General features: G+C 40.7%; 1 protein-coding gene across 1 annotated transcript in view; it reads left to right on the top strand.

Annotated features, from left to right (window-relative positions):
* The window catches only part of CADPS (calcium dependent secretion activator), a 173211-nt gene that overhangs the window by 123624 nt on the left and 38728 nt on the right, over window positions 1-10859 (top strand). Inside the window, exons 25-27 of the mRNA XM_017747151.1 lie at window positions 173-314; window positions 6947-7093; window positions 10172-10327. Coding sequence (XP_017602640.1) covers window positions 173-314; window positions 6947-7093; window positions 10172-10327 — 445 coding nt within the window. The remainder of the gene's footprint in view (window positions 1-172; window positions 315-6946; window positions 7094-10171; window positions 10328-10859) is intronic.

Here is a 10859-nt window from a genome sequence, read left to right as displayed (position 1 = left end):
ATTCCTGCTCTCTGTGTCATGAACATTGGTGCCTGATGCCAGCTCCTGTTATGTTCTTGAAGTTTTCCTGTTGACTGACAAATTCATTGTGTGATGAAGTGCCACACTGTGGTTTGTTACAGAGGTTGTAGTAACAGTAGTGTCTTACTATACTTTTATTTATCTATTCTAGATAATTTGTGCAATGGAAAATTCCACAAACACCTCCAAGACCTGTTTGCTCCACTTGTTGTTAGATATGTCGATCTGATGGAGTCCTCAATTGCACAGTCAATTCACAGGGGCTTTGAGCGGGAGTCATGGGAGCCAGTAAAGTAAGGAAACCTCCTTTGATACAATCGGAATTTGGGTGCAAATGGATGGAGATTCATATAGAGGTGAATTAGCAAACGTTAGACTGGACATGCAGAAAGTGCTTTAAACTTTCTAGTTTAATGATAAAAATAGGAGGCCCCATCTCTTCAGGATTTTCAGGTTAATGAGGGAAATGGTATTGGGTTTTTGAAATGCATTGCTGCCTCAGTTTGAACTGTGTGCCTCTGAACAGGGAAGCATGAAAATGGGAAAACCTTCTTAACTGCCATGGCTTTTTGGAACCCATTCTAAAAGGCCTTTTCCAGTGCTGCTTTTGAACTCACATAGCTCCTTTTCAGAACAAAAATATCTCGCTTCACTGTGTTCAGTTTCAGCCCTATAACCCCTGTGAGTCATTGCTGTATTTATTCTTCCCAATACTCATTTTTTCCACCCACCCTGTGGGGGGATAGTGCAATGTGTGCCTCTAGCATCAGCCCCATGGCTGGTGGCTGCACAGGTCCCCATGTCCAGAGCAGCTCTGCCAGTCCCAGCTCCCCTGCCTTTAGGATTAGACATGCAGAAACCAAAGTGAAACATGGGCAAGATGATTCAAGCATAATAATTTCTTACATTTGGAAAGCTAGGAGTTCGCCAGCAAGAAACTGGGAGCCTGAGAAAAACCCAAATTGAACTCAGGAGCTGGTGAATGATAAAAATGTGACATGTGCTTTGGATTACTGTTGTTATTTCACAGGTTTTGAAGTATTGCTGAACCCTGTCATACTTGCTCTATAAAGCCAAGTCAGATCCTACAAAGGGAAATAACTGACTTTTCCTCTAATAAAGATATTAAAAGAGAGAGATGGACCCTTTGCAAGCAACATGAGTCTGGCAGTGCCTCAGACTAGGAAGTGGGACCAGGTGACCTCTGGAAAGACTCTTTTCCTGGCTATTTTTTGTCATTCTCTAGGCAAAGTGAAATGGCACTGCACTCTCAGAGGTTTCTGATAAAAGAACGTGTGGTCTTTCAGGGCTTTTCACACCAAATATGTTCCGTTTACAAGGAAAAGAGATTTTGTTCAGCAGCCAGCCTCCCATATGCAACCTGGAGTCTGAGTACCCAGGTTTTTTCCTTTCTTTTTTGTGCATCCTCAGCATCCGTAAGGATTCTGCCTGCCAAATCTCAGGCTTTTTCTTGACACCTGATCATCCCCTCTGTTTTGAGTGGGGTTAAGTGGCTGGCATTCAGGAGCCTCTCTCACTTTCCATTTGCTGTCTTTGGTCTGCAGGCTAACAGGATTAAAAATCCTAAAAAATCTTGTTTCAAATAAGCAGATGTGACCCAGAAAACATACAAGAAATAGATCTTTCGAGTAGGAGAATGCCATTTTTACAGCCACTCCTTCAAGTGGAATTGCACTTCGAAGTTAGCATTAACTTCAGTTTCAGAGCTCTGCTTTAGTAAAGAATATGTTTGTATTTCCTTGTCTGTTATGAAACAGAAGCAGTTAACTCTGTGTACCTGTTCACCTGGGTCAAGCACTCAATAAACAAATAATTCTGCTTTTTTTTTCTTTTTTCAGAAGCTTTTTGCTTTTAAATGACTTTAGGGGGTTAACTATAGATGTCCATAAGTACTTGGATGTGCTACTTGCCTGTCAAAATGCTTTGTCCCTGAGCATGCCAGCATCTATCATTTCCAAGTTATCTCTGATAGCTGTAAAAGATCTTTTCTTAGTTCTCTTGTGATGGTTATTCCCTTCTGGAGTTCCAGTTACAGCATGCTTTGAGCATTGCATCTCCAAGCAAAAGCCCAGGATGGACTCTTGCTCTTACAGACTTCAGTATTTAAAAGATTTCTTCCAGCAGGAAAGTGGGTGCTTTCCACAAGAAGCTTCTGTCCATCTGGTGAAAAGATGCACCATGGGGTTTTTTTCACTAGTTGATATTTTGTTCTTGTGTCTCACACACAAAAGTGTGAGTTGCAAACGCTGGTTCAACACCATGCGACCTGGTGAAGGGAGGCACCAGTGAGTGCCAGAGGGTGGCACATACAGTGCAAAGGAAAAGAGGAGTGTCATTCCTAGGATCTTATGACATTTTTGATGTGCTGTTCAGAACTAAATGTTAAGGCGTCTTCATCTTTGCCTCCTGGGCAGACCACCTGCTCCTCTTTGTCTGATCGACAGGGAACTTGCAGAGAAATTCAGGTTAGAGACTTACTTTGTTTGATTTGCCCTCCTTTATCTACTGTCTTCTCACCCCACATGTCCATACCGCAGCACAGTTGAATTTTTGGCCATGGATTCTCAAATAGTTTGGACCAGCCAATTCCCAACCAAATTGTGACCTTCCATTGCCACCTCTCCTGCTGAGCTTTTTTGGAAATCAGGATCACTGCAGAATGTTCTTCCACAGCTTTCCTCTTCTTTGGAGAAAGACCTTCAAGTTGGCCAGCAAAGACAGATCATCATAACTGACCGTTCCACCAAGCTTGTTGTCCTGGATCTCTACAGTGCATTGTGAGAAGGAAATCTCATTATCTCCTGTTAACCAAGAAATTATTCCACAACACAGAATCTTTTGAAAGGGTTTCTCTGTACTTGTGCTTGCAGTCAAGGCTGAAATATGTAGCCCTCCATAACCTGACCAGATGGCAGTTTGCAAGCATGTATTTCTTCTATTTTCATTGCTGAATACTCTGCACCTTATGCTCTGAGGAGCTAGGTACAGAAATCGCAGTGAGAGAGATACTGTTAAGTACTGAAAAAAATGGGGGGAAAAAGCATTGATGTTATGTGCTTATGAGGGCTCTGTAATCTGCCTCTGCAGAGCTGCTGAATTTGCAGGGGGTCCGTGCCCTATAGCTAGAGCAGCTGGTGCGCTCGTATGAATCCACGCAGAGAAATGTGGAACACTTGTCCTTCGCACAGTCATCCAAGTATGCAGGATACAGAGTAGGTCTGTTCTCTGGTGATTTGAGAGGTCTTGGAAAAGTAGGGTTTGCAATGGGTTTTTTTCATGCTAGCTTCTCGGAGAGCGCTGATTTATCTTGCAGCCAGCTGACACGTATGTATGTGTGTCTCTGTGTGTGTGTCTGTGTTGAAAGAAAAATCTTTTTGAGCAAATGCTAAAGCTGGTGCAATGACAACCCATTTCAATGGCTTGACTAGGACATTACTCATTGACCCAGGGCTCTCTCTACCGCTCTGTAGTCCTGGCTTTAGCATCTATTAATTGCTCACTAACTCTTTGCAAAATATTTATAATTGTATCATTAATATAAATGTCAGAACTTGAACAATATGATTATACTAATCATTTTATAAGGTTGTACAACTACAAAATGATAGTGAAAATTGTTTCCCCTTAAAAGAAGCACCGTTGTAGTGGAAGTGAGTATTTTTGTTACTATTCTGGGTGTCAGTCACAGGAGGAGCACAGATTTGACTGCCTACTTCACAATCAAGCTCTTTGCTTCACATCAAGGCTTTTGTGAAAAGATTTGCTCTTGAGCATTTGCTGAGCCTCCACAGTGAGGTTGCAAGTGTTTATAGTGATGGAAGAGACAGGCGTTTGCGTCTTCCATCACTAAATCATTTCAGGCATCCCGTAAGAACTGAGCATTTAGGTGTGGCCAGGGGTCTCGTTCAACTCTGTTCTGAACCCAGGAGACAGCTCAGTAAAAATACTGTGATTTTTCTGCCCTCCTTTCATTGCTAGGGCAGCTCTACAGGAGCAGCCGCGGTGCAACTGGACGTGTTCCATGTGATCGGTGCTGCTGTACAGTGTGAGCATTGGGAGGTTGTGCAGGGCTATATTGCCAGTCTGTTTGCACTGAGAATTTCCCAGCAGACAGTCCAGGTGAAAGCCATTTCCACAGCTCACACAAACAAACGGGGCTGAAGCAGAAGATGCCAGGAAAACAAGCAGTGCAGCTCCAGAGCCTGTGTCTCTTATCAAAGGTATCAGGATCCAGTCCTGGAGCTGAGTCGTCTTAAATCAGACAGCCCTCTTCTTGTTGATGCAAATGCCCACATTCCCTGCCTGATGGCTGAGGTTATATTTAGCCGTCTATATTAAATAGGCATGGCTGGCTTCTAGAAACAGTTTCTCATCTTGGACCTGTAGCTTTATGGTCTGAACAATTGCAGGCTTTATGGAACATTTGTTGGTAATATTAATAATTTTTTAGAGGTCTCACTGCAACTGTTAGTCAGATAATTAGATCATTTGAACCTGAAAAAACTATGCATGTCAATTCAGGAGAGTATTTTTTACATTAGTTACTGTATGTTAATATAATATACTCCATTATTTTGCTGTTTCGTTTTGTTCTAAGAGTACTAACGTATTCTTGCAACATACTCTTGCATCAGCAAAATAATGTGTTGTATAAAAGAAATATGTTTCCGTGTGAATATAGTATACTGTTTACTCTAGAAGTCATATTTTATTAATACAGTGTTTTTATTAATATAACACTGTCACTTCTTGAATTTTAATATTAAAACCAAAGGTCCTCTGATTTATGTATTTACCATCTGGCTAAGTTATTTAAGTTGCTTTTCCTTATACATTTATATGTTGTCCACCTCTTGCTATTTCTTTATTTATTCCATATCAGTATCTAACCACATGCACTGCCATTTCTGAAGATTTAACACTCTCTCAATCACTATGGAGTCTATGTCTCATTCAATAGTCCTATCATCTTAACAGCAGATACGGTATGAATGGAAACAATGGACAGCTTTGTGATGGTAGTAAATTCTCCTGTTTGGCTGAAAAAGAGAACACACAGATAGCAGGAAGCTAAATCTACTAAGAATCATAGAAATAATTAGAAATAAGAACATAGTTGTGTTTTTTTCACTAGAAAAATACTTTGATTTGTGATATTCCTCCCCAACAAGGGATTTTATTCACAAAGAATGAAGTCTGTTTCCTCAGATTCACCACCAATAACAAGCTGAGCTGTTGCAGAGATGTGGTTCACATTGTCTGTTGTGTTAGGAAACATCTATTCAGTACAGGCAGCTCAATTCCATTAATTTGGGGGTTGATATATAACTGAAATATGTATAAATGAAGTGCAAAATATGTCTCAGGGAAATTACTAACATTTTAATATGCCTTGAAAGACATCGTGTATAACTTGATAGTTTCACAGAAATCCAGATAATGGTGTCCGTAAAGTAACTAATTTAATCCAGGGAAATGGAGAGACCTCCGAAGGTGGCATATCCTGGTGCAGTCACTGAGAGCAGGCAAGTTTGGATGCTGAAGCAGTGCTCAGGTGCATCAATAGAAAAGCTTTCAGTAGCTTCAGCAGTTCAGGGTGAAGCTGAATTTCTGATTCCATTTTCACTGAGTCCAAGTAACAGTCTGGTGAAAATGGTGTCAAAGTATCTGGTTTTGTTCCTCACATGGGACTGTGAAACCACCTGTGGATTGTATACCAGTGAGTCAGACAGTGTTCCTGGGAGAGGGCAGAAATGAGGCATTTCTCTGAAACTGGCCTCTCCTCTGAGGGCCAGGTAACATGTGAGTTGGGTTGAGATTGAGATCTATCTTTTGCTGATTCCCAGATCTCCTGATGTTTTTATTTTGCATGTAGAATGTAATTGTGATGAGATACTCATTAAAACAGAATTAGACCAACTGTAACATCTAGAGAGCTAGCACACTGAAATATGTTGGGGTGGATTCCAAACTTTGGGCTTGCAGTGCTGTTACATGCACCTTGTTCCAGGAGAGATGTTGCATTAAATCATTACAGCTGCCCACTTTTTAAAAATCTCTAGTGGCATAACAGTTGCACATTTGAAAATACTGATTGAAGTAATGATGCCCAAGTACACATACTTCATATTAACCTTTGAATATCTTAATCACCTCATAGCCCACTTCCAGCTATGAAACAGTCACATACTAGTCCTTATTTATTTACAAAGTGCAGATCATTCACAGGGCACAAATAGTAGGGCTGGACAATCCTTTTCTCTGCACCCAGGAATGCAAGGGATGATCAGGGCACAGTCTTCACAGAGGAAGAACCTTGTAGTTCACTGTTTCATCGCTCCAGATTAGCCCATCTTTATTTGTAGAGGGTCTAAGATAGAGAGGTTTTGCAGCAAAATTGCAACTCCATTGAACTTGGTGGTGAGAAAAACTCTTATGGCTGGAATTCCAGACTCTGTTTATTATTTCAAATTCCAGTTCCTTAGCAGATCTCTGAGTTTAGCTCTTTCATTCAAGCCTGTGTGTAAGAACTGAGACTCTTCCTTAAAAGAGAGATTTTTTTGGAAGAAAAGCTGCTCTCTGCACTTTGAAATGGTATCAGGACTTGAAGGTGCAGTTATTTTCACAGGTGTTTGAGTTTCTGTTAATTTGCTACTTTGTGATTCTTCTTTTCATTCTGGTTTGCTTTTTTGGTTTTTTAAGCAATTTGAATTTTATAGCAGACTGCAAACACAGTACGTTTAAGCTTCCATACTCATGCTTCTTTCTGATATGTTTTGCTTTGGTTTTTTAACTGTCCTCATGCTGTGAACTTTGCAGATTTGTTTCTGAGTGTCATGTGCTTCTGCTACATCGGCATTGTCACTGTTATGGTATTTTTTCTTTCTGTCTGTTTCTTCCACAGGAGTTTAACAAGTAATCTGCCCAATGTGAATCTACCAAATGTGAATCTCCCTAAAGTACCAAATCTACCAGTTAACATCCCACTAGGCATCCCACAAATGCCTAGCTTTTCTGCACCGTCATGGATGGCTGCTATTTATGATTCTGAGTGTGTATTCAGTTCAAATTAGATCTCATTTAAATTTAAAGTGATCTTGGCATGGATATGTATTGTTTGTTTCTGTGCATTACATAAAACTTTAAAGAGTGATACAGTTAATTAGATGCTTTCTGAATGAGACACCAGTGAATTTCTGGCATGTGTATTTTGAGGGGTTTTTTGTATAAACCTTGAAAATTTGTCTCAACTCCCACTGAGAGTTTGAGGAAGTATCTTGCTTTACAAAATAGCTGTCAACACTGGGGCATGGTCTGAATAACATACAAACCACAGAACTTATAATGTGACATTATGTGTCTCAAGCAAACAGTTTTGTTCAAAAGAGAAGATGAACCAATTTCAATGCCAGTCAACCAATTTCTGTGGACCAGATGTAGATCTAAAAATGAATTTTATTTAATACAAGCTCTGCATTTCCCAGGTAATTTTTGTCTTGATTTTGATGAAGCAGTCTAAGAAAGAGGAGCACCCTGTAACAGGTTTTATTTGTGTTGGAGGATGTCCCAGAGAGCAGTTAAAGCTCCATAGCCTTCATTACTGCCCAAATAATGCCATAACCAACTAAAGAAAGACATTTTCAATGTGCGTTTTAGATTATGGCTTGGAAAATAGTGTCAAAGCAGTCACTCTGTAGGAGCCTTTCACTCTGTGCTCCCAGGTTCCTGTCAGAGTGTCCCAGGGTGTGTGTGTGAAACTCAGGGGGAACATGCCACAAATCCCCAGCACAGATTAGGCAAGTTCTCTTACAGGAGGTTTCCCACTGAGCAGTGTGGAGGGTGGTACACAGTGGGCTCAACCCAAATCTCATCACTTGAGGTAGCTCATTTCTCAAGATGTCCTATCATGGGAACTGTTACTTGTCCATTCTCCTTCTAAAATCCTAGAGAGTTATTTAGGGTTGGCACAGGGTGGTCTCAGTCAGCACTATGGTGCTTTTCCCCTATCATCTCAATAGATAAAACTGAAGAACTCCCCCAAGAATCCCCCGTTCACTGTTACTGAAACACCCTCGGTTACATCTACACCTGGAGTCCACCAGAACGCCTCTGCCATTAGCCTGGCACAGGCAGGATTGCAGAGCACTGGTAACGAATGAAAGTAAAGAAAACACTGATGTGAGATCTTTTAAAACAGATTTTAAGACCTTCTAAAATATTGGCTTGGTTGTTTATGTTTCAAAGCCATACAACTCATATTCATGCTAAGATAGTTATATTAAAGGCTAGCTTAGGCAGTTGTCTGTAAAGAGTACCCAAAAGTTTTAATCTTTCTCTGTGCATGCTTTGTGGTATTGCCCTTGAAAAGATAAGAATCATGTAATGACAGAAAATTGGATAATTCCTCTGAAAATGCTTGAGCATCAATGGTATATTGCAAGCCGCCTGCGTGATTAGAGTAATTGTGGTGCTCCCAAGCAAAATACAAACAGTGCATTTTGGAAATGAATATACTATATTGTTTACTTGAATGGAGTCCTAATCAAAAGTGAGAAAAAGACTGAGAATAATTCTTTAAAAATTTTGAAACCAAATGGATGTCATAATATTGCTGTAGTAAATAGCAATTATTATATTTGTACCCATTTAATCACTTAAAATGTAAATTCATACAGTTCCAAAACTGGGTTTAGACTGTTAAAGCTTGCTTACACCCAAGCACAGGTTTGAACTAAAAACTGGTGGTAGATGAACATTTGAGACTGTTGTCCAAACTGGTCCCCTGGCTAAAGCAAATGCCTGATTCTTTATCTTTTCATCTCCCTGGTTTCCTTTTATGCACCCTACCCCTCCATCAAGGACATGTTACCTGTTGCTTAGTGTCAGATATGTTTCTCCTACAACTAAGATGATTCATTCTTTATCTCGTTGATTCTGCTAGCCCAGTATCCCACAGGACCCCTCTGGCATGTTGGGACTACAGCTCTCACCTGGGAGTAGCCCTCTTTGCATTAGTTCCAAGCTCCTCTAGCATTAACTCAATGCAGCTGGCATCTGTCACAATAGAAACACCCTCCCTCATCTGTTTCTATAGATGATGTCAGCACAAGTGGTAATGCATGGTGTGTTAAATATCTTATAAATTACTGTGTTAGCATTAGTGGTATGCGAGGAGGGGGTTGAAACTCTTGAAGCTCCCTTGGTAATTGTTCTGATAAAAAAAAAAGTGAGGGAGAAGAGGAGAGGGAGAGAAAGGGGTTATGGATGCATAAATTTCTCTGCACAGAGTGCAATCCAGTCCTGTATTTTTATTCTGTAAGTGGAGGTTTGAGATATAATTATACTGTGAAAAGAGCTGGTGTAGCTACACACTGCAGGACCAAAGACTTCCATCTGGGCAGGGGTGTGGGTACCAGAATATATGCTTGTGAAAGAAATTGAGAATTCTGTGGCAGATCAAAGTTGCAAAATAAATTTTTAAAAATGTAAATTTGTTGTCCTATAATTGCATTTGCAAAGAGAAAGGTGCAGTGGTAAATCCTGCCGAAACTCCTGGATATGAGATGTACCCTTAGCTCAATTGACTTACCCCAATTTTTTTTCAGCTGTTCAAGAGATAAAGCGTGTCCTCGCTCACCACTTGTTAGCACTGTCCCTTACCTGGAAATAGGGCTGTACTGGGGGGACAAAGCAAACTCAAGATATAATTTGGAGGGGGGAGAATTGCATGAAACCCTAAATCTTAATAACTGCATACAGCCTAGTATGGCAGTTATTATTGATCAAGGATTTTCTCCCACAGTTCCTGGCCTTAATTCTTAATAATCACATATGTTAATGTGGTTATTAACTAAGGCTGATTTTTACCATACACACGTTCTTCCCGTTAATATGTGTAACTCATGATGTTGTCTTACTCATCTGGTCTGGAAAGTTTTGTGGGTGATGACAGCAAGGTAGATTAGGCAACTGTATGGTAAAACTCAAAATCCTGATGGTGGAGATGGCCAGCGTTGTCCTGTGTATGAAACTGCTGTCTGCCTTACACTTGTTGCAGGAACGGTCTCCACATCAGGTTGCAAAGACCGTGATGCCACTTTTGACTTTTGTTCTCATTTTGCCCTGCCAGCAATGGATCAGGCACCTCAGAAGATATGTTCTGGAAACTTGATGCCCTACAGACCTTCATTCGGGATTTGCACTGGCCTGAGGAGGAGTTTGGGAAACACTTAGAGCAGCGCTTGAAGCTTATGGCGAGTGACATGATCGAGTCCTGTGTGAAAAGGTAGGTGCCCATGAGCAAGCTCCTGTTTCTCACAGGAGCTCACAGGATGCAAAGCCTAATCCACCCTAGAACTGGAATTCACCCCATTGCTGTGAAATGTGGACTCTCCCAAGCAGGCACTTCTCTGTTGACACTCTGGAGAGGGCTTATTCACAATAAGGCAGTAAATCACCCATTCTTTTGGGCTTTGTAGGTAATTACTTATTTTCAGTGCTGCACGTTGAGGTCAGATATTTGTAAATGCAGGTTGGTGTGATGATGCTGAATGCTGAAGGCATAGCCATAAGAAAGATCCCAATGCCCACCTAAAAGACACAGATACATGAAAAAAAGACGAGAAAAAATGATTTTAAAAGTGGGATAGTGTGTTGCTTGGCACGCAGGTTTCACGTCTGCCGTGGATTGGGAAAAGCTGTTGTATCATCAGCCACATTATAGTATAGTTACCTGCAGATCTTCCAAAACAGAGATATCTTTAAGCAAATTATAGACATATTGGCAGCTGTCATTTCGAAAGCAAAATATTGAAGTT

Source organism: Corvus brachyrhynchos, unplaced genomic scaffold (assembly GCF_000691975.1).
Source record: "Corvus brachyrhynchos isolate BGI_N302 unplaced genomic scaffold, ASM69197v1 scaffold91, whole genome shotgun sequence".
NCBI classification, from domain to species: domain Eukaryota; kingdom Metazoa; phylum Chordata; class Aves; order Passeriformes; family Corvidae; genus Corvus; species Corvus brachyrhynchos.
Note: the sequence above shows the minus strand (reverse complement) of the source record. Positions and strands in the feature narration are given on the sequence as shown.